We start from the raw sequence: 26203 nt of genomic DNA on the forward strand, positions 1-26203 counted from the left end.
GATTAGCTGAAACCAAATCTGGTTGGACTTTGCAGAATATTGTGCAGTTTTGTACAGTCGTGGTTTATTAGAAGCCTAAACAACACCATAGTCTACAACTCAAACAAATCTCGTAAGAAGCCACGTCACGTAAAAGGTGTGACCCTAGAGTGGCGTATTTGACTAGATTGCCGGATTGTAGTGACGTCACGACGTCCGGAGGTTGGTTTGACTAAACTCACAGTGTTAGGAAGCAAAGCGTGTTGCAGGTGAGTCACAAACTCAATTTCTTATAAATCGGGGCTACTCTCAGAGCCGAAATATAGTCATTCGGTGTACTTATAATGGAAGGTCATCTTGATATTGTTTTAAAACCAGAAACGGGGAAAATTGTACACTATAAACATTGTCCTATATTAGTCGATAGTTATTAATGATTTTTATAGTTATAAAAGAACTAAAACATGTGTTTTATTGGTGTGGTTATATGTTCTAAAATTGAAGTTTTGGTCCTTGAATGTATCAGAATGAAAATCAAAGAAAGGCGTATCCATGCCCCATTTTATTGCCAAACCTTAGATATGCTACAATCAACGCTAACACAATGTTAACGTTGTCAAAACGTAATTGTCTGTTTGTCACCTCCTTACTGCACCTTATAAAAGTGACGTCATGCATATTCATCTATTGAATGACATGGAATTGTAAGGTTCCAATGACAATTGTACTGAAGTATACACTCTCCCTTTTTCCAGTATTCCCTAACATAAAAGTCGTCTGTTCATAACAATCGAACCCTTTGTCGGGTGATTGAATTTTACGTTTTCTTGAATTCTGTGTCGGCACATTATTTGTGTTTATTGGTGTCAGAGTTCACGAGAGAGCGAGAGCGAGCGAGAGAGAGAGAGAGAGAGAGAGAGAGAGAGAGAGAGAGAGAGAGAGAGAGAGAGCGAGAGAGAGAGAGAGAGTGTGTGTGTGTGTGTGTGTGTGTGTGCGTGTGTGTATGTGTGTATATATGTTTGTATGTATGTATGTATGTATGTATGTATGTATGTATGTATGTATGTATGTATGTATGTATGTATGTATGTGTGTATGTGTGTGTGTATGTATGTGTGTATGTATGTATGTATGTATGTATGTATGTATGTATGTATGTATGTATGTGTGTGTGTATATATGTATGTATGTATGTATGTATGTATGTATGTATGTATGTATGTATGTATGTTGAGATAATGTGTGCATTCCTTGGTGTGTCTGCAATAAATATATTATGAGGACTTGACTGCATCTGACGCATTAACTTACACAATTATAGTGGCATGTAGCTACTATACTGCACACATTGTAAACACAGAATATAACCAGATTTAAACTGAATGCCTCCCGTAAGGGCATCACTAATTATGCAAATGAAACTTAAAAAAACTATGGTTATGCCGTGCTATCGATGGAAACCCTTTTAACCACGTCTATTAATAAGTAACCTATCACGTGGATAAGTAATGATAATATCACGTAGTTTGTAAACTAACCAAGACGTGATCTCCACGTCAGACAATGGTCATGGGGCACATGAAACTGTTGAAACGTTTTGCATACGATGGGTCATATTCAAATTTCACAGGTCACACTGCACATAGAAATATAGAACTTGAAGGCAGTTTAATAATACAATCAGAACTGACTAAATCCATGATGTCTTGTTCCACAACTTCAAAGCAATGATGACAACCCTATGTTTGCCATCAGTAAGCCCCATTTGTCCCCTGGTTATGACGTGTTCCCAGTGACGCATACATATATTAAAAAAATGTGCCCCAAGTGTCAAATATGGCATCAAATATGCACAAATAACACGTTAATGCAACCTCTGGTATGTACTGAATTATATTGAAATTGACGTATGTTATGGCCTAATTAAACACTTAATTATGCAAATATTCATTAATGCTGTAAGATACATCAACAAACCTTATAGGACATACATGTTTTCTTATGGTTAATGTATGTACTAAATTATATTGAAATTGAAGTATGCAGTCTTGAGATATTGCTTAATTAGTTGATTTCATTGATGTGCAAATTTCCCTAATTAACATGAACAGATCTCGCTCAAAAACTAATCAGGTCTAGCCATTACCCAAACATTATATAGGCTAAATTTCATTATAATTGAGCAAGCAGATTTTAAGAAAATGATGACACAGACAGACAGACACACACACACAGACGGGACATATGACAGACAGACTAATAGACATCCCCCTTTCAGTACATCCCGTACCCTTACGGGAGGTAAAAGACACAGAATACAACTACATCCAATTTATTACTAGTATAAATGTATCCCAACAGTTTTTCTTTAACATGTGGATACAATTCTTCCTTTACAAGTAGTTTACATACAGGTAAAATAGCGAGGGATCGCCGAACGACTGTGCGTATCAAACACATTTTATGTTCCCTAAGAACAATTGATAGATAAGAAACTGGCTTCCACATGGTCCTATAGGAAGACATGCACTGAATCGATATCTAGTAGGCACTGTTTATCCTATCATTTCGATAGTTTTCCTACACATGACGAAACTTCTGGATTCTCAGTCCCTGGCATCTCTCAACGTGTCATTATTTTACATTAGCTTCGACAAAACAGCTCAGAGCTCTGGCAGTGAGAAGTTTAAGTATTATGTATCATTGGAAGTGCATTATAATTGTTGACTTCACAGCTATAGTTACTTTGGACACGCTAATGTAAAATAATGGCATTCAGCAAATCCAAGGAACTGATAGTAAGTGTAAAAACGAAATTGCCTCTTTCCAGTGCATGATGCGAATGCCAAAGCCCAACACCTCTATAACGAGACATTTTAGTCGACACTATCGAATAGAAATTCAATGTGTTATGTGTGTATAATTCTCATTCAAGTCAAGTTGAAAACAAATTAAAATATATTCAAATTCATAAATCAAACATGTCGAAATGAGTAGACGTGACCATAAGCTTATATCGTTACGAATATTAAAGTTCAAGATATTACTTGAGTTTTTTCATACACTAACGATGCAGATAGAGAAGTGGGGATGTTACAAAGTTATATAGCGATACTCCCTTTGCAAAATGCATCATTCTTTAGCAGAAATGGAAATGGAAATTGCTTTGAACTCCGTCATTGAGAGCGCGGAAATTGCTTTGAACTCCCAGTTATTGAGAGCGCGGAAATTGCTTTGAACGTCCAGTCATTGAGAGCGCGGAATTGTCCTTCTCGTCTACCGTAGAAATGTGTTAAAATGTTTAATGGCTTGAAAATGACTTTGATGGCGATGTTTAAAAAGGAACTTTACTACATGCAAACAAAATGTAAATGCGTACAACGTCATATGGTTCGTATTATCGTCTCTGTACTTTCAGTATAGTATTTTCAACAAAAAGGTTTCTTCAACTCAACTTTCTCATTTCTCAACATCATTAAAAGTTTGTTTTTGCTGTTTGCAATACCCCATCGTGGATCTACTTTTCTACCGATTACAAAGTGTGTTATCAACTATTGCATTGTACTCATGAGTGGAAAAATCGATTACCCTTTGACCTTAATAAGTGATCGTGTATGGTTTTTGTAACCCTTGACTCTCAAATAGAAACAAGAAGCACGCTTTCTTGTATACACAGAGGATTTAACCTGTTTCTCGTACATCGGGGAAAGCCTGACAGCTATATTGATTTTCTAAATCCAATCGGCGTTATTTCTAACCTTGTAATTGTGTTGGGAACGTGATAATATACAGTAATGAACTTTATAGCCTACGGTTTATCTGAGCACAGAAAAGGAAATTTTGTCTAGGATTTGAGAACGTGTGCAATGCGATTGTAATACGAATGACATCCCGCGATTGTGTATCTCAGCTCACGTAGGCGATTAACATCGATGGTGATTATGGCATCTACGTGTATGTTCCACTTGATCGACTATCATATTATAATATAAATATGTGGAGATATCGTGGAGAGAGAGAGAGAGAGAGAGAGAGAGAGAGAGAGAGAGAGAGAGAGAGAGAGAGAGAGAGAGAGAGAGAGAGAGAGAGAGAGAGAGAGAGAGGGGGGGGAGGGAGGGAGGGAGAGAGAGAGAGAGAGATAGAGAGAGAGCGAGAGAGAGAGAGAGGCAAACAGAGACAGAGACAGATAGAGAGACAGAGACAGACAGACAGGCACACATACATACATACATACATACATACATACATACATACATACATACATACATACATACATACATACATACATACATAAAAACATACATACATACATACATACATACATACATACATACATACATACATACATACATACATACATACATACATACATACATACATACATACATACATACATACATACATACATACACAATGTGTCTCAAACACCCAAATGCTAAGCTTTTATGACGAAGAGTGTAATGTGTATCAAAATGAGTACGGATGTATATCTTTTGATTTCTCATTGTAATTTTCTTAGATAAATGCAATACTCATGTTCGTTAGAAAGTACGGGTATCATTTTGTGTATATTCACATACAATAAAGTATATCTGTATCTAAAAACTGATTGCTAACATCAGAATCATCTTGAATATATGTATGAAGTTTTTGGTTTTTTTTATGTCAGTGTCATTCTCGCAAACCAGAGCTGTTATTTCTTCCGCTACACTTCGAATTAAAATTCGTTATGAACGGTGCCGTAAAACAGGCCGTGGATTTGCGACGATGTCAGCCGCAAGCTATCATCAATATATTGTTCTTCTCATCTACAACACTGTATAAAGAATAATAGTATGTGTTTTCTCAATTTTATTTATCTTAATATTTGTCTTGTATTATTTATTTGCAGTAAAATGATAGATTGTATAAAAAATCTATGTATAGCACTCATATTAGTATGACCGTACCAATAAAATATGACAACCTTAATTGGTTGTTTGTTTATGTACAGCATTTTAATATTCGACACACTCAGCACGCATTTGCTAACTGTTTCAAGTTGATATCAAAACCTTTGAATCGAGGGTGAGATTAGTTGCACCTATATGTACATATGCAGCCCTCGTTACATCATAAGTCATTTTAATTACGTCCTACTGTACCAGTGGCAGTAGTGCCTTGGGGGTTACTGAGTTCAGAGTTGAACAGGTACAATCGTTTCTCAAACTGTCGCACAGAATGTAAAATCATGTTTGGTGAGCTCCAATTCGATAACATTCCAAGCAAGTCATGACTATCTCATAATGTTAAAGTACACAAAGTGATCATAAAATGATGAGAAAGAGTCCATTTTATTACGATTTCATTTTTTTCCCGAATGAAGTAAGACTCCATCCTTCAAGTTTATAAGAATGATATTTGATATTTGTATAGATAGGTATGATTTATGTGGATCTCTACAGTCCATGGATTTGGAACATTTCTACTGTTCAAGAATGGTTAAACAGCTACCAGTCCTACTCCTCACGATCAGATAACGCCCACGGGATAATTAAATACAACAAAATTAAAGTGGCCGTATGGACGAGGACAGGGTATTTACGTTGGATATTTAATTTATAAAATAATTTTATCATGGCTTCCTACTTGAAAAATCAATATGAAACAGCATACACCAAGTCCTTGTTTGTAACTCAATAAATTGCAAAATATTTATAAATGTACATGTATTAAAAAGGTTTGTTATTGTATGTACAATAACAAACATTTTACACATTTTTAACTCTTTGCAGTGTATTGAGTTACAAACACAGACTTGGTCTAATAGTATGTTGTTTCACATTGATTTTTAGTAGGACGCCATAATAATTTTTTTTATATAAATTAAAAATCTAAAATAAATATCCAATCCTCATCCAATTTGCCACTTCAAATGTGAATACTCAGTATTTCTAACTCTGGCGATGTCGCATGAGACATTCTGAAAAACGTGATTGGGGATATTTTATAGAAATATATAGGAATCCAATGCTGCTATTGTTGTAAGTCAGTCCCCTGCAGTTGTCGTTCGTTAATTGAGACACTGATTAGCTTGCCATTTCAACCCCGATGTCAATTGTTAGTCATTGGAAAGCTGACACTTTCTTACCCTCTATTGATTCACAACTCCTGAAATAAAATTCAATTTCCTGATTAAATTAAGTAAGTCATTGTGTGTTTGGGTTTTATAGGGTCGTGTCAAAGACACTGTGTGAATACGTAATAATTCGTCGACACATGCATAGGAAATTGAGAATTCGTAATGTACTTTCAATACTAGATTTAAGTGATGAAAAGGCTTATTATAGGCAAAACTGCTTAAATCGGGTAAAGTTGTAACTGTTGTGATGATGATGATGATGATGATGATGATGGTGATGATGATGATGATGATGATGGTGATGGTGATGGTGATGATGATGATGGTGGTGGTGGTGATGATGATGATGATGATGATGATGATGATGATGATGGTGGTGGTGGTGGTGGTGGTGATGGTGATGATGATGATGGTGATGGTGATGGTGATGGTGATGATGATGATGATGATGATGATGATGGTGATGATGGTGATGATGATGGTGGTGGTGATGATGATGATGATGGTGGTGGTGATGATGACGACGACCGTAATGGTTCTGATGATGAATATGGAGGGGAGGTGTTGATGATTCTTTTTTTAAACAAATAAATAAAAGAACGACATAAAGAAACTTTCTCTATACCTAGGTCAAGAAATATGTTTCTTCCTCCAATCAATTACGTATAAAATATGTCTGTCTCTAACTGAAACCATTTCGAATTTACCAAGTTACTATGTGAATGATGACATACGATGTAGATATAATATTTCATGGTACTTGCTTCTAGTCATTGCGTCAATTGGTTATTACAATATTGTAAATTTATCTACTCAGAATTGATCGAAATGAAATCATATCCTTACAAAACCCAAATAATAATATAAATGACTGTCATTAAGATTTGACATGAATACTAGTAATATCTCACAATGTTTAATTGGACAACTGTGATGACGTCATAAAACACTACTGAGAATATACAAGACATATTTTTTGATGTGTGGTTGGAGTACACCTTGAGAAAAGTTTCAGTGACTGCTCATAATCCCATTATGTAAAAAAAACACGTGGTTCAAAGATCCCGCGTTTTGAAAGTTTGTTCAATGTGTCAGTTGGTTGTTGTAAAATTGTCGGATAATAGTTGATAGCTTTACGGATTTGATTTTCGAAGAATTCGGTTGAATCAGATAGGAATAAACCAACATGGTTTCGAGAATTAGTGAATGAAAAAATAACAAGACATACGAACGCACACACACACACACACACACACACACACACACACACACACACACACATATATACACACACACACGCGCGCGCGCGCGCACCAACACGCACATGCACACATGCACACATACATACATACATCCATCCATCCATCCATCCATACATACATACATACATACATACATACATACATACATACATACATACATACATACATACATACATGTACTAGTAACAACAAACAGACAGACAACTAGAAGACAGTTTCTGGATATGCAACATGAATATCGACTGACTACAAACATGGACAATGAATATGAATGTTTTTCAAAATTATTTTCTCATTACATTTTTTCTAATATTAGATTCAGATCAGCAGAGTGACTGTGAACGTGTTGACCGAACCAATGGGGATGGGTTAAGGAATTCCAACCCTGTAATTTATACAGTAAAGCACGTGTCAACACCGCCAATAATGACTTTACAGCAGAGAGTTTTGAGAACCACTTAGGTACTGACGCATACTATACATTGAAACGGCTGTCACAGCACGTCTGCTATAATCCATATATCCTAAAGCCTAAGGGATCGTCCACTATTTCAAGACTTGGAGAGTCTCGTCGTACCATTATTCAGAGGACCATTACGAACACATACGACGTTTAGTAATCTACAATGGGCAATTATATTCGGTGAGTTCGGCGACGACCTATTTTACGATGGAACATTTGTTTACACTGTGACCATTTCAACCCAACCTTTGGGCAAGGATATGCGTGCCGGGTTAAGATCTTCGATTTGGACAATACAGCAACTTTTTTAGGAGAATTTCAAAGGTCCTTGACTTGTCATATACAAGATACACATATAAAAAGTGAAAATATAAAATCTATGGATGTTTTTTCCCTGGTTGTTTATGCATTCGTCCTCTCTCAAATAAAATACGTGTTTCTGTTGTCGACGCAGCTATTAACATTGTCTCTGGTAACAGTTTACTCATACATGCTGGTATTGCGTAAGTTAGAAGAAATATATATTATTCAGTATACGTTCTACCTGTACATTGTACAACTATGGCGACCGACAAACTAAAGAATATACAGTTAATCGCACTCCTCTTGGCAGTTCTCTATGTCGTGTGCACCGAAGTCAATGCTAACGAGTCAGGAGGGGATTCCCCGAGGACAAATACGGGTACGGATACTGAACGAAGATCATCCCCTGGTGACGAAACATGGCGTAATATCTATCTCAACGAAACGAAATACAAAAGGTCGTATCACCGCGATGGGGATGTTGTTCTCGGAGGTTTATTCGACATCCACCACTCGAAGGCCGGAAAATGTACAGCATTCAACGCAAGGGGTGTTCAATGGATGTATACAATGATTTATGCAATTGATGAAATCAACAAACAGGAGGATTTCCTACCTAATATTACTCTCGGTACGTATTTTACTTCTTTATGACGAGTTTATTTTTATCGTGACAGTCAAATTCCTAATAAGGACAAATTCATACATGATGTATAATTCTTCTCTCTGTACTTAGTTATTGCGTTTGTTTGTGTTGTTTGGATGGATGGTTGGTTGCTAGCTTTGTTCGTTTGTTTGTTATGTGCATTTTATTTGTTCATTTGTGAGTTTTTTTGTGCATGTAAATCCACGTTTGAACTCTCTTGTTGCTTGTTTGTTTGTTTGTTTGTTTGTGTGTGTGTCTGTCTGTCTGTCTGTATGTTTGTTTGTATGTTTGGTTCAGCTATTTATACTGCTGAAAGTTTCCCTTTGCGGTGTTTTTTGTTCACCTAAATTTATTACGTTCCTGCTTAGTCAATTCAAATTGACCTCCTACAAAAGGTCAACTCATGTATGACACTGGCAATGTGTACCATTTTGCAATATTATATTATTATATCAAGTGATTTAATTAAGTCAAATGTAATTACAAATGAAGGTCAATCATCAACACAACTCATTCTAACTGATTAACTATACATGGCAGGCAGAATACAAACGCAAACGTTCAAACAGAAAAAAACCCCCGATTATCACTACAACTCGCTTGATAACTGCATGCAAAAACATCGCCACCGTGATGTGGAAATATAGATGTACATGGGGGTGGGGGCTGATGATAAAATCACCATGCTTGATGTCAAACCTTGAACTACTGTCGTTATTATGACGTCATAACTCGACAGTTTATCTGGATTTCCAATTTCCGTCAAGTAAACTACTAGTATAGTATTTCAGACAAAATTAGATAATTACTTCCATAAGCTTTCAAGTCTGGCACTCGACTTTTTCTATCACGCGTCCGTTTTAGAACCACTGGCAAGCAAATTGATTTAATAGTACATAAAATAAAATATTAGAATATAAGAAATAAAAAAACTATAACAGAAGAAAACCACGTGAGCAGAAAAGCAGACAGACAGAAAGGCAGACAGACAGATAAAGCCAGAGACAGCCAGACAGACAGACAAACAGACAGACAGACAGACAGACAGACAGACAGACAGACAGACAGACAGACAGACAGACAGACAGACAGACAGACAGACAGACGAACGAACGGGCAGACAGACACAGACACAGCCATAGACATAGACACAGACATAGACACATACACAGATATAGACATAAAGATTGACAGGGACACGCTATCCAACTAACTTACTGACGGCAAGATGAAACACAAATAATACAATAAAGTTGGGGACAATGCCATGATAGAAACTGCACAGTAACTGTCAACAAGTACGTTGAGGTTGCTTGGATAGTTACACTTGATATTCGTTACTAAGACATTCAGGAATGAACTCATTGGCAATCTAAATTCTGAGATTTGGGTTATTTGTGTTTGCCAGTTTTGACCGCCGACTTGGTCAATTGCCCGGCGACATATCCCCGGTAGAGATCACAGCGACGGCGATTAAAATACGATATTTGCTTCCCATTTACTAACACATGTTACAATCGTTGTCTTAGCAACGATGGGACGTACATCTGTGTGAGGTTGGTACTTCGTTTTTGAGGAGGTCAAAATCCTACTGGCCCATGTACATACTATAAACCGTTTCTTATTAGTGTTCACCGGTTCTGTTTGATAAAACCACACAGAAACCACGCAGAAACCATACAGAAACCACACAGAAACCACATAGAAACCACACAGAAACAGCACATTCTACACTTTCAGATAGCAAGGTTGCAACTGAAATAAACCATACAAACGTACGGCCACTAGATACAGGGTCAGTGTGTTTGTCATACAATATTTCTTCATTCTGTAATAATTCTGACATGTATTACTTTGATATCATTTCCGATACACAAAGTGGTGTTATCACAGAATATGACTTCGAAAGCTGACTTTACATAACACCTAAAATTACAGCTAAAATGATGTCGGTTTGGTGTTTCATTCATGGGACATTACGTTTGTAACACAAAGATAGATATATTACATCTCTAGACATTGAAGACTAATAAACATGGCTATTCTTTTTCAGTGCAGTAACCCAGTGTCTAAGGGGTAAACCATTTGATTTCTGGTGGGAGGGGGTGGGGGGGGTGGAGGATTTGAACCCAACAATAAGAAAAAACTTTGTCCACCATGATAGCAAAATTTTTGAAATTTAAGGACTAAAAGAGTGTTATCTGTTGTTATTTTGACATATCAAGGTGATAACAATACCCTTTCCTGGTCACAATTAAAATTTGATTTCAGAAAACTAAGGCCGAGAAAAATCCTCGAAGTATATTGTTGCATCCCATACCATTTATAATTATTTTATCATTGTGTAAAATTACAGGATTCATTGAAGGTACTAGGTCAAGTCAGTATGCTCAGTAATTTGATTTGATGGTAGCATTTTGGTTTGTTTCAGCATTTGCCAACAGTTAGTATACATGTATCTCGAAAGTCCTCCAGCGGCCCCCCCCCCATCAGAAATCAAATGGTGTACCCCTAATGAAAACATTACACATGCACTTGATGATTTAATGACTTCAATTGTTTATTTTATAACTGACATAATCAACATATCAACTTCACTACTTCTATATGTCCCCACTTTGCACGGCACCTATATATGTAATTCTTTCTTTTACATTTGAAGTAGTCTGAGGGTGTGAGTGTGTGTGTGTGTGTGTGTGTGTGTGTGTGTGTGTGTGTGTGTGTGTGTGTGTGTGAAGAATGTCATGTCACATGAGTGAAACAACAAGCTAACATCATTTTAGCTGTAAACTCAGTTTGTGTTCCTTTGTATAGATTCTTAGGGCTATTGTGATGAGGTGAAAAACGAATGATGTGTGACGTTTTCCATTAACCAATGAAATAAACTCTATTTGGGGATTTTTGTTGAATACAATTGACTGATATTCACACGTCTTGACATCCAAAAGTCACCACCTTTTGATTGTGTTAGATTAAATGGCGTAACTATAGCAACATAATCGACCGGTGTAATCAGTGCCTAATAGCGACGTTATGTTTTTATTATCAAATTTTCATTTTGAAGCGAGTGAGTGATTCGGACGATTAAAAAACTAGATTTAATATTCCAATCTTCTAAAACATCATGACCAGATAAAACCCACACAAAGCAGAAAACATAAACAGAGACAATACAGGACTGTCAATCACTTACCTACCTGCAACATAGCCGCCCACACATTTCTTCTTTTTAAAAAGAAAATAGGCTATAGCCAAATATGTATTATTTAGAGTATTCACAACTGTCTTATTTCATCTTCGTAATATGCACAAATGGATTTTTAACAGTGAAATGGGAATTTTGATAAATGTTTTGACTTTTGGAACTTTTGCAATAGTTAGGTATTGGCTGCATCATAAAAAATTTCATAATTTCATTTACCTCTTTAAATTTGGGGTTTAATAGCAAACTGGTTGCAATAGCAAAATGATGCAATATTTAGCCAGCGAGTGAGACTGTTTCCTAAGAAATCTACCCATTCTCCTTATTTTACAACAGAATAAACAGAATGACAATGTTAACAGATTTTACCAGTTTATTAACCAATCACATCTGTTCCTATTTTTGTCAGTTTAATGTTATCATATATTTATTTTAGTTTTGATTTTTTAAAGCATATTTATAGTAGCCACAAAGTTAAATTGTGTTGCTTGAAGACATCAAGACGTCCACAAAGGTCAATGACCTCTCCCCTGCATACACGTGACTTTACTATACCAAGTCGTATATCAGTTCTTTCCATTAACACTGACCCCTTACCACATAATCAAATGATGACGTCACGACGATTTTATGACAGTGTCTCGTAAAGTTGTCGACTTGTCATAATGTTTATATACGATTATCAAAAACGGCTTAGTCGTTCATTTCACCCCAATTACATGTAATAATTATATTAACGATGGTCGTAAAATTGAATTGACAGCAACAATGTTTCCATTAAGTCAATTAAGACTTCAGCAGCAACTCAGACAAGGAGTTGGTTATAACCCGCTACACACAAACTTTAATATTAGCTCCGGTAGAGGACTGCTAATCCTGTACATGTCAAACTCCGAGTCAACATTTTGACAGCTAAAGGGTATAAAATTAAATTGACAGCAACAATGTTTTCATTAAGTCAATTCGTAAACGACAAAATATTGATAGTGACAGCCGGATATCAATACTAATTTTCCCTCCAAATTATCACTTATGGAAAATTAATGGGGGTTTTTTGGCGCACGATTACTTTATCACGTACAGAAATATTTAGTCAGGTTATCTACATACTTATATCTTGCCTTGATATCCTTTGTAAGAAAAGAATATTAACGTCAGAATTGCACTTATTGATCAGGACTGTTTTACTCATAACATTTACACTACCCTGTAGGTATATATTCGTTGAATTATTCTTTTTATATTAAGTAAAGTTGGATCATATACAGATAAGCTCGCTTTCTGTACTAAACATAGATGTTTTAGAACTAGCGTGTGTGGTCAGTTTATTGTCAATGTACACCCAAGGGCGTGTAAACCGTCTTTACACTATTTCTCCCTAATGGACTCTATATCATAGACGTTTACATATTAAACATGTCGCAATTTGTGCTAATGGCTAAATATAAATAAATGTTATATCGATTACTTTTTTCAATTAAGTTTTTGACGGATAGATTTGCTAAGAGATTTTAGGTTTCAAAAAAAAGAGAAGAAGATATTTGTAACCTTTACAAATGTAAACTATAGGGGTGATAGTCTAGTCCTAGTCTCGATGCCAACATGGTCTCTGAATAAACCACGCCTAGTCAAAGTCTCTCACATTCACTATATATTTCTTGCGAGACTTTTTCACACAATTTTCGCGATTTTATTATTTTTTCTCTCCAATACGTAAAGAAAAGTTTAGGGTCGGCGTGAAAAACCGGAACCGGAACCTAACCGGTGTCTATTGTATGCAGAGGCGCATGTCCTGTGAGATACTATACACTTGGTCATATTGCATTACACAAAATTACAACATGTGATCAGTTGATTGCCAATCAAAACACTTCGAATCAGAATGTAACATTAATTATTCAATTCTACGAACGCATAACCTACACCAAGAAAGACGTGAGTGCAGCTTTTAATTTGCATTAATCAAAAGTCGACATGTACACTGATTGACACAATATCTCAAAGGTATGCTTGCCTATTAAAGTCCGATGGTATCTATCGTGTCGATGTGAGCCATCGACGACTCAGAATTTATTCCAAGTATTCAAAAATGACCTAAGGATGTAGCTACTTACAGCAAGTACCTTTTGAAGCAAAGTCTTAAATTTGGTGTCGGATTTTACTACCTCTCGTAAACTTGCAATGAGTAGAGACATACACACTTCATTTTGTCATGCATGACTATATTAAGATAGCCAATGTGATGGACTAGGTTGTCCGTTGAACAGCTTTTTAAAATATTTTTTCTAGCCTTACTTGTACTTTGAATACCTGTGATTTTTTCCAACTCCTGAACACGTCATGGGTTAATAATTTAAAGGCCTGTGTTTCAATCTCAGGACACTGCTTTAGTGTTATATTACTAAGGATTCCATTGGGATAATTTATTTTCAATCTGGCCCAACATTTGCTACAATCATGAGGTTTTTCAAACAACCGATTTTCACACCTAGATTGGAATCCTTATCCAAAGTGGGCCTTTAAGTCACAATCTGGAATTTTGGAAAAGGAGTTTGTAACCGTAAATAAATCCTGAAGAGAAAAGAATCTATCTGCGCAATACTTAGTCAAGATTCACGATCGAGAAATCTTGATCGAGATAAAAGAACATAATTAACATTAACCTGAGGGGACTGAAAGTAATGACATCATCAATCAAGCATAACCTTTAACGCCCTCAGTGTCATGTTAATATGCTATCAATTTGAGATAAGTTCATTACTTGTCCATCATATGTAGTCGTCGTCGTCAAGTTTTACCCGTTAAAGGTGTTTTGAAAATCTAAAGTGACATAAGCCGAGTTTATAGTCGATCGCAATCAGTGAAAGTATTACACCAAACCGTTTCCTTGACACTTAGTCTAAAATCGCGAGTCTAAGTCGAGATTCACAGGGGTCAGCGAGCATGCAAATGATTGATCGATCAAATGATATAGAGATTGAAACACAGGCCTTTAAAATATTAACCCATGACGTGTTCAGGAGTTGGAAAAAAATCACAGGTATTCAAAGTACAAGTAAGGCTAGAAAAATATTTTAAAAAGCTGTTCAACGGACAACCTAGTCCATCACATTGGGTAGGCAAATCGATTTTTTATAGTGTTGGACAAGGATGTAAAAACAAGCCATATGGCAAAACATTTCAAGTTGAGTTTACATAGTTATTCAGTCATTTATTATTTTATCTCGATTTCCATCAGTTATACAGTTAAGAAATGTACACAATTAACGGTTAAACAAATTTTGTAGCTCCCTCTCTCCTCTCAAAAATTGTTAAGACCTGCCAAATGAAACTACAGGATTATCTTAGCCATCCATTCTATCACTTACACTACAGCGGAGAACTATATGGTACAGTGATGCATAAATAACAGTGATAACCAAGTACAATAACTGTGGATTTCACATGCATACATGTATAAGGAGATGTCTCATAATGTCTCTCTAACATATACAGGGAGGTACTTAGCCAACCATCTTCCATATATCTTGACTTGGGAGAAAAAGAAAAATATCACCTTTATTGCTACGTAAACTGATTGCGAAGAGACACCTCCAAGGTGAAACCCTTTTCGAAAATAAGACCATGTCGGAGGTCATTTAGAGGCACAAAATATCAAACCATAGACATAATTTAAAGTCTTACAATGATTGAATATAGTATTAAAATACCAGAATTGAGACAGTAATACTATGCAGTACATATTATCTGGCTATGACGTGTATATATTTTGCAGATGAGCACTCGGTAAATGACTTTTCCTGAACAAACATATCACAAATAAAGAGCAAAACATTGCAAGTCCCCCTTTCAGATTTAAATCAGAATTTTGATGGCCTAATGACTTCTCGATCTCAGCCCCTTCCAATTGTCGTAAATTTTGCTCATTTCTGTAGTGTACGTTGGATATGCAACAGCTTAATTTAATCTGAATTCACTCTTGTACGCATCATCCCAGAGCCAAGTAAACCACTGCTACAGTATAAGATATTAAATTATAATTAATTTAGAATTGACTCACATGTGTATGATGGTCACATGTATTATTCAGAAAATATAAAGAAATCCCCTTAAATAGTTTTAAAACAAAGTTTGCATAATAGTCAGCAGCCATTTTACTGACATGTAAAGTAAAGCCCTCATGAAGATATATTGCCCATCACCAAAAAAAGAAAAAAATTGAAATGCCAAAAATATGGGTAGGTCGGGCCCGTTGAACAGCTTTTTTATTTTTCCTGGCCTAAATACAATGTATATTATGTATACCTGCGTGGTACTCATCATTCGATACAGTGACACAGAACGGCGAACAAATTTCCTACTCGTAAATTATGACATGCCATAGGGTTTGATTTTAGAGAAAACCATGTTGGCAATAACATAAAGAAGTGATCGACGACGTTTTATGAACTCATGCATCGTACACTAATAAGCTTATACGGCTCCATACTTTGGCATCGATGACGCTCCCCTTCTATTACATGTAACATAGAAAATATATGGATATACATACACACATACACATACATACATACACACATACATACATACATACATACATACATACATACATGCATACATGCATGCATGCATGCACGCACGCACGCACGCACGCATATATATGCATGCATACATACATACATACATACATACATACATACATACATACATACATACATACATACATACATACATACATACATGCATACATGCATACATGCATACATGCATGCATGCATGCATGCATACATACATACATACATGCATGCATGCATGCATGCATACATACATACATACATACATACATACATACATGCATGCATGCATGCATGCATGCATGCATGCATGCATGCATGCATACATACATACATACATACATACATACATACATACATACATACATACATACATACATACATACATACATACATACATACATACATACATACATACATACATACATACATACATACATACATACATACATACATACATACATACATACATACATACATACATACATACATACATACATACATACATACATACATACATACATACATACATACATATGTCTATATATAAATAGATATCATTTTCTCAACATTTATATAGGCTACAGTATCCACGATGCCTGTGGTGATCCCAATATTGCCGTCAAGGAATCTCTCGATTTCATAGGCCAGGGTCAGAGTTCACGACGGAAGCCGTGCAGATGGTAAGTATAGGCTTGCTGTAACCTAAATTTCACAACATGTTTATGAAACACAGACTTTTACATCTCACTCGTTGGATCAAATCAATAAAAGAACAATGTTTTTCTTGTCAAAGATCAGATTCCATATACTTAACTTGTTTTAATGTGTACATTTCATTCGAAGAATTGAGGATGTAAATGGAATCAGATCGTGGGAAATATAAGGAGACTCTTTTAGCTTCTGTAAGGGGATATTTTGTCTGTATTAAAAAGAGCGTGTATTCACTGTTACAGACCGCTGCAGGTTAACGTGTTCACTGGCTCTGTTTTATGCAACCACACAGAAACCAATAGGACATAGCATATGCTACACTTAAGATAAAAAAACAAGATAGAATGAATAGTTTCTTGCAATATTGTCTCGATGAAATGAACTAAAGTACCACCATGCAGACATCAAAACATTGGTACATGGTACCCACGGTGCCTACGTCTGGTTGCAGTAATTTTACATGGTTTATTTCAATTAGACAATGTGTAGAATATGCAGTTTCGTTAGATTTCTGCATGGCTGTATCAAACAGACAAAGTGAACACTAACCTGCAGTGGACTGTATACATTTTCATCTGTTATACATTTTTGTCCCTTGATTGTTTTTTAGGAGTGTCATTATATATGAATATCCTTCGATTAGATTTTCTTAAATTGTTAGTTTTAAACTTGTAATTATACATTTTATTCTGTTTACCCTGCAAAGTGTTACGTTTGCTAAATGTGTTTTAATTTTCAAGGGCAAATGATACGGGCGTGGGGCGAGTCATTACGGTGATTGGTCCTCGGACGAGCACAGCTTCGAAGTCCGTAGCCTCACTCCTTGGACTTTTTCACGTACCACAGATCAGCTATGCGTCAACAAGTCAGTTGCTTAGCAACCCACGATTCCAGTAAGTATGCAAAGGATGGATAATTACGCCAAATAGCTATTTGTTAGTGGGGGGATTTTTTATAAACGGGGGACAGACCGGATATATAAAATGTCATGAGATTGGAATAATTCAAACTTAATTCGACGAATTGAGGAAGGAAATGAAACCAGATCGTGATAAAAAGACTGTGACAGTTATAGCTCTTGTAAGAGGATATACAGGACCATGTCCACCATACGAAATTAACATTGTGTTTATGCAAACCATATTGCTACAATTATATATAGTCTACTTCTAACCTAGGCTGTAAACAGTCGTCTTTATATTTTTGTCATTTATCTTTAATTATATTATTGTTGCCGCTGAAATTAATAGAATAAAACATAGTGTGCGCTGGATGGACGTTCCATGAAGTCAAGACGACTCTATAGTCTAGATTATATTTTACGTGTTCGAATCCTTAGTGAGTGAGTAGCGCGCGTTCTGTATGTGCATCCTGCATGTTGGCTATTGTATGTTATAGGTTATGTATTTGTACACAACTAGTATATAACAAAACATATTTCAGAAGGTTTTTTTTAGGAATACGACAAAATATAATCTGCGTCTGAATACAGACTACTCCTAACCCCTAGATGTGCTAAAGCAATGAGTAAAACAGACCTGATCATCAATAAGTACAATCCTAGTCTAGTTCCTATACGCGTACGGTATCGTTACGATTTACACCTCCACTCGCAGTTTAGTTAGAGACCATGTTGGCATCCAGACTAGTACAATCCCGACGTTTCGAAATAACATTTGTTTACAACAGATAAATGCAAGATATAAGCAGGTAGAAAACCTGACAAACATCTCTGTGTCCTGAAATAGAACGATACACCGCAAGTTCTAATGAATGGTAAAGTATGCAATAGAAAGATCTTCAAATCACCCGCACCAAAAAGAACCCCAAAACACACCCTGAAAGATAGAATAACTCCACTAAGCGTCCCAGTTAAATGGAATGACGTAAATATCATGGGGTTCTAACGTTCCAAGGCGGAAAACAATTTCCTCCTCCTTCAACCTCAATTGATCTTCATTATCAGAATCCTTACAAATTCCTGAAATAGATATATATGATACACTATGTTCGTTCACAGATACAGGATAGTTCCGATTCTTTTATCTGGTCATTCGGAGATGTTCCACAAAGCGATCAGATCACCAAGACGACTTACAGTCGAATCTATAGATATAAAAAAAACACATTTCTGGCATGTAATGTAACACAATACTCCTAACCCCTAGACAGTGAGGAACCACTTCTTGTACATTAAGGAAAACTGTAGTATAAATCATTCCAATGGGTAAGGGGTTTGAGGAGGAAAATCCCAATGATTAGGTACTGCGTGTGTGTGGGGTGGGGTGGGGGCTTATCAAATCAGCTGATGGGTAGAAGGATGGATACTACAATATCGAGTGTGATGGCACTCTTAAACTCTTTATTGCAATAGACAAAGACAACTTACGAATGACATTCAACTTTTACCTCAAGTATCTTTCACAATGGTATGACGAAATAATGAAATAATGTCCCAACGAAGATTGCTGATGGGTTAATTCATTGACTGCATCCGAGATTATATTACAAGGAGGGTTGGGTGAGGACGTAGTCAACTAATTAATATATGAGTCTACGAATCCAGGATAGTAAAGATCAGCTACATACATCATGTCTTATCAATTTGATAGTCACTTTGTACTAAACGATTCCAGTAGGTGTCTGCTCCATTCACATACTACAAGTCACAGCTATATCTTAATCATGCCAATTACTTAATAACCCATTGCACGTGTATAACCTACGACTTGAAGTAAAAGTCGCAGATAATAAACTACGTTTCCACTATTCTGATAATGACAATTCCAATTAGTGCCTTGGTATTGAATTTAAGTAAACATATATATATATATATATATCTCCCTGAGAAGACTTCATTGATAATCTAGCCGATCCATACATCTCCTGATTATCTGAGGCACTTAATTAATGGATTAGAGATAGATGGTTTTGATAAGCATACAGACGTCTAAAACATGATATGATACACATGGACGTTTAAATTACTAGTAAAAGACAGGTGCGTTGATTAGATAGGGTGAACTGCGTGCGTTGACTTTTGATATTGGCGTATAGTAGTGAAGAAACACGTCAATCATCATGGTTGTTATGATCTCGTTCTTGCAAGTACCTTATTTTAGAAAGCTGTTCATTCGAATATATTGCTCTTTTAATGACGATTGATTACGGTATGTGATAATGAAGGATTTGTCACGTAGGAATCGATCAGATATCATGTGTATATAATCCTATCGTGTCTGGAAATTTAACCCAATTAATAGTTCATCCCTATGTTATATATATATAATATATATATATATATATATATATATATATATATATATATATATATATATATATATATATATATATATATATATTCTAAATTGGGTACGCATGCGTAGAGCGGAAGGCATGGTACTGTATGTTCTATCGATTTGTGTATGAAACCAACCACAGCTTAGTTTTGACATTCTGCCAACACGTCTTAATAATGTGAAGGAAGCGTTTGGTCATTTAAGCATGAAAACCTATTAGGACTCAGATACGTAAATCCAGGACATACATCTCATAGGGATGAACTCGTCATCCGGATGAATAAATGGGAAACATTTCCAGACAAGATAGGATTATATAATTATCTGGGGCAAGCGACATAAAATAGATTTGCTTTATATATACACACATGTGTCCGCTTCCCGAGTCCTAATGAACCATCAGTAGTTTGTATACATAATCGGATTTTATAGGAACTTGTAAACTCCGTATTACTACCCAGTATACATATAAATTAATGTTTTCTATTTGACAGATACTTTATGCGTACTGTTCCACCTGATGGTCTTCAAGCTGTCGCCATGACCGACTTTATTGAACGTATTGGATGGCAAACTGTGGCGGCGCTGTACGGCGACGACCCAATGTACAGTGTTGATGGTATGACGATGTTTGAAAGTGAAGCCGTAGCTAGGAATATATGCATTGCTTACAAAAATAAATTTGGTCTGCAGAGTTCAGAAGAGGATATTTATGAAATTTACAATGGTTTAAGGTATGAATTTACTAATGTGTTTTCATATAAGACAGTCATCTTTATAGTGACATGATGGTTGATATAAACCTTTTTATGAAAGCCTACGAAAGGCGGATTATTTCCTCACCAGTCATTTGCTCTGAAATTTGGCAAATTTAGGTTCCTAATCATAAATGTAGTTATTTTCGAAAAATTCGCCTCACAAATGAGGATAAATAAATGGCAATACAGGAAGCGATCATCAAAATGAAAACAATTACCTCATCTCGAGTATGCCATTAACATTGATATATTCCTCGTGAAACACTGTGAAATGATCGGGGGGGGGGTTGTAGTACTCACCTATAATTGTTCTCACTTCGGGTCTAATAATTGCCTATGAACAGCGCTCCCAGTGGCCAAATTTTGCAATCTTTTGTCTTTTTTGAAAATTAGCATATTGACTAGTTGATCGAACACGATAATGTCACATCACCATGGCAACTTCTAATATTACCACTTTGAATCAAATGAGACACTCTGATGTGTCAATCAAATATGTGTTACACTCACAAGTAAACGCAAGCTAAGACCACTATCATGATCTGAGACGAAAGTAATGCGTAATGACGCTTGAAAATATGGGTAGGCAATATATGTGTAATAACAAATATTTTACAAATTTTAATTTTTTGGCAGTTTATTGAGTTAATTAACACGGACTTCGTCTATTTATACAATATCATTTTATTTGAGATATTAGCCATGAATTGCTAACAATAACAAAAATAATATTATTTGTTATATTGCGCGTTCCCACACTGTGCTCAAAGCGCTTTACGGTTATAATCCCTGTCATGGATCTGTAGTGGCTCGATGGCCCTTTATACTTCTTCAACTAACTTCCTAGGGAGCATATAGTCCATTGCAGTCTCCGTAGGTGCATAGGTTTAAATCATTCACATTGCAACCTCTATCCTACCAGGTCACCAATTGTACAGCTGGGTGAACTGGAACACAGACGTGTGTCTAATTTTGCCACTCTAACCATTCATGCTTCATGAAGTCACGTTCGATTTTCAAGTAGAAAAGCACGGTAAATTCATTCTCGCAAGCCAGTTGTTATTTCTACCACTACATTTTGAAAGGAGGCTCGAGGCCGTGGTTTGCGACGATGGGTACATTTGCTTTAACCATTAGTAATCCAAAATAAATAACCATTACTCGTCCATACAACCATATTCTCGTTTTAAAAATAATTATATTTTGTGTTGTTGTTTAGGGAATTTCCTGATGTCAAGGCTGTGGTAGTATTTGCACTGGATACAACCATTCTACATTTGTTTAAAATTTTATCAAAGACAGACGTCAGTGGGTACACGTGGATTGCATCCGATGCATGGAGTGATGTTCCCCGACTACGGACTGCACCCTACGTATCTGTGGTCAAGGGTCTTGTTGGCTTTTCTCCACATACCCACCATTCTCTGAAACTATTAACCTACCTTCAAGGCCTGAAGCCAAGCGAACGTTACCATGACCCATTTTTCATGAAATTTTGGGAAAACAATTTCGGATGTTCTTTCGACTGTTTGGATGAAACTGAGAGATGTTGTTCTGGAAGAGAACAAATTCTGGATAATGATAACTTTTTGATAGACCAGAGTAGATTGTTCGCTATTATCGACGCCGTGAGAGCTGTAGCTTACGCAATACAGAAATATTGCGGGTCAAGTAGTTCACAATTGACAAGTGTACAGTGCGTGCGTCGCCTCTCTAACATGGACGGAAGTACGTTTTTACACGAACTAAAATCAGTGGAATTTAACGGATCGACGGGTGTGTACTTTAACCATTCCCTCGGAGATCATTACAACCCACAGGCGTGGTATGATATCGAAAATCTACAGCCGAGTAGTCAATCTGATGGATTTGAATTTCGGGTGGTAGGCAGTTGGAAAAGTAATCTAACTCCCCATCTTTCAGTAAACCTGGATGCTATTTGGTGGAATCAGAACGACTCGTACAATGCCACAGCAAATGAACGCTTTGGGGATGTGCATCACACTGTACCCAGGTCATTTTGCAGTGTAAACTGTCCGCGCGGAAAACGGAAAGCCCCTCGCGAAGATATACCGTGCTGCTGGAAATGTTACGACTGTCCACCGAATCATTATAACGACATAGACAATTCAGACCACTGTCATCCGTGTAGCGAGGAACAAAAAGAATTGCCTGATAGAAGTGGTTGCATAGATTTGCCCCAGTATCACCTCATAAATAGGCCAGGTGTCTGGATCTTAATCCTGGTTTTTAGTTTTTTCGGAATTATATTTTGCATAATTACAAGTGCAATTTTCTTTCACTTTAGAAATCGAGCCATTGTCGTGAACGCATGCGCAAAGGCATATTTGATACCAGTGATGACTTTAAATGTGGTATGTTTCTTAGCAACCCTGTTCCCATTGTTACCCGCTTCGGATGCAATTTGCGGGTATATAATGGTGCTTATGTATCTGCCTATAACTGCTTTACTCGCATTACTGATTTTGACAGCCGAGGCATATTGGAACAAGAATACCGCTATAAAGAGCGCCCTCAAACGAACGTTGGTCATTTCTGCGTTAGCCTTAAATCAATTTCTGATCAGTGTAGCGTGGGTGACAACAAATCCACTATTGAAAACAAAAACAATAAGTCGTTCAGAAGGGATTATCTTCATTGATTGTGTTTTAAAAGACCAAACTGATTTTCCTCCAGTTATAATTGCATTCTCGTACAATTTTCTTCTAAAATGTATCGGACTTTTTACTTCATATCGCACCAGAAAGTGTGCAGACAATTTTGGCGAGCCAAAGTTCTTGTTCTTTGTGCTTGTTGCCCTCATACTTATATGGATTATTGCTGTCGGAACGTTTTTCTCCTTTCCACCGGGATATCACATGAGGTCCAAAACAATCGCCTTTGCTTTCTGTGGAACAGGCTATGCTGTACTTGTGTGTATTTTTCTTCCAAAGCTTTACGTTATCCGTTACAAGCCTGAAATCAACCCTCTTGTGTGGTCAAAAGTGATGAGAAGTAATAAAAAGTTCAACAAACGAAACAGTGGCGAAGTTCCATTAGAGGTAAGAACTGTACCAAATTATTCAAATGAAATAATGGAACTGGCAAGCGTTATTTTTGTACAGAATCGTTCATTTTGTGTATTTAAACAAATATAACTTTTATTTGGTACACAAATTGCGAAAAGCTCACTTGAGACTTAGCAAAAAATATTCGTTGAGTATCAGAGCGCCACCAACGACAGTCGACTGTTTAGGAAAAAATCTCATTCACGTCATGCCTTGATGTAATTCATTAATCGACAAAGTCTAATCAAAATTAATAACTTAAACTCCAGAAACCATACTAGCTCCGTTAGAATATAAATTACATTTACTGAAAGTGTGCAAAAATATAACATTTATGATACCTGTGACACGAGACCTAATACTTTTGATTACTTTCATATATATAGATTATACTGTCAGCTTCATGTCAAAGTATGTCGAACATTTGGAATTTATTGGTCTTATTATTTCTATATTGAAATTTGCATACAATAATATGAGGGTACTTACCATATTCACAGAATATGAAAGGATCTTTCCCCTATCTGTGTTATTTTTAAACTATGTTTTATTTGGTGACCAAGGTTACTTCACTTTATTTAGATAGACATTGCATAAACGAACAAATTTTAATCATATCTATTTCTATCATATGTTGCCATTTTTGTTTACGTACAGCAACGGAGTGGACGAGGTAGAGCTGTCACTGTAAAATGTCATAGGATGGCGTTAGAAATGATCTTGAAAGACACAATTGAAGCTGAGAAAACTGCAAGTATTTACCAAGCAAAAATTGATACCCTCAGACATAGGTCAGTATCTGAATGAGATGCAAATGAGAGCGAGAGAGAGAGAGAGAGAGAGAGAGAGAGAGAGAGAGAGAGAGAGAGAGAGAGAGAGAGAGAGAGAGAGAGAGAGAGAGAGAGAGAGAGAGAGAGAGAGAGAGAGAGAGAGAGAGAGTGCGAAGACTGACGGGGAGAGGGAGAGAGTCAGAGACAGACATATATATATATATATATATATATATATATATATATATGCAGACAATATATATGCTGGCAGACATACACACATGCACACACACACACACACACACACACACACACACACACAGAAATACAGCGACAGAGAGGAGGGAGTAAGAGAGGTTGACCTTTTCGACGATAATTTCATACATACATACATACATACATACATACATACATACATACATACATACATACATACATACATACATACATACATACATACTAACAAACATACATACTAACAAACAAATAATAAACAGGTGTGTCATGAGGGGAGATTATTATAATATTATTTATATTATCCTTCATTCAGGATCCATATTGACAACAAGCCATCATCCGTTATTACAATTCATCATCAACGATGAGTAAGACCAGATATATCTGCCTGTGTAGAATTCGAATTCACTATATGACACGCATATCTTGCCATTCATCTGAATTTATTTACTGTGATTTTTGTACATATTGAGATTCCATAATATTTTGAGACGAATAAAGTAAAATGTAAATACCATAACGATGACTATCCAAGCACCGTGTATTTTGTATCATACTATACTAGAATACATGAATTTTTTTGTGTATGACATTCTTGCCAGCCAGAGCACAGAGCCAGAGAGAGAGAGAGAGAGAGAGAGAGAGAGAGAGAGAGAGAGAGAGAGAGAGAGAGAGAGAGAGAGAGAGAGAGAGAGAGAGAGAGAGAGAGAGAGAGAGAGAGAGAGAGAGAGAGAGAGAGAGAGGAGGGGGGAGAGGGAGGGAGGGAGAGAGCGAGGATAATTAAAAGTTGACCATTGCGATCTTTAA

At 36.3% G+C, this 26203-nt stretch overlaps 1 protein-coding gene across 1 annotated transcript; it reads left to right on the forward strand.

The window, feature by feature from the left end:
- The first annotated feature begins 8215 nt into the window (after nucleotides 1-8215).
- On the forward strand, nucleotides 8216-25869 carry LOC144433292 (metabotropic glutamate receptor 3-like). The gene is made up of 7 exons (XM_078121599.1): nucleotides 8216-8759; nucleotides 17131-17233; nucleotides 18005-18157; nucleotides 21058-21297; nucleotides 22541-24383; nucleotides 25047-25180; nucleotides 25710-25869. Exons 1-7 carry the CDS (start codon nucleotides 8387-8389, stop codon nucleotides 25762-25764), a joined length of 2901 nt encoding a protein of 966 aa, XP_077977725.1. The 5' UTR covers nucleotides 8216-8386; the 3' UTR covers nucleotides 25765-25869.
- Nucleotides 25870-26203: the final 334 nt, after the last annotated feature.

Source organism: Glandiceps talaboti, chromosome 3 (assembly GCF_964340395.1).
Source record: "Glandiceps talaboti chromosome 3, keGlaTala1.1, whole genome shotgun sequence".
In the NCBI taxonomy this organism is placed as follows: Eukaryota; Metazoa; Hemichordata; class Enteropneusta; family Spengelidae; genus Glandiceps; species Glandiceps talaboti.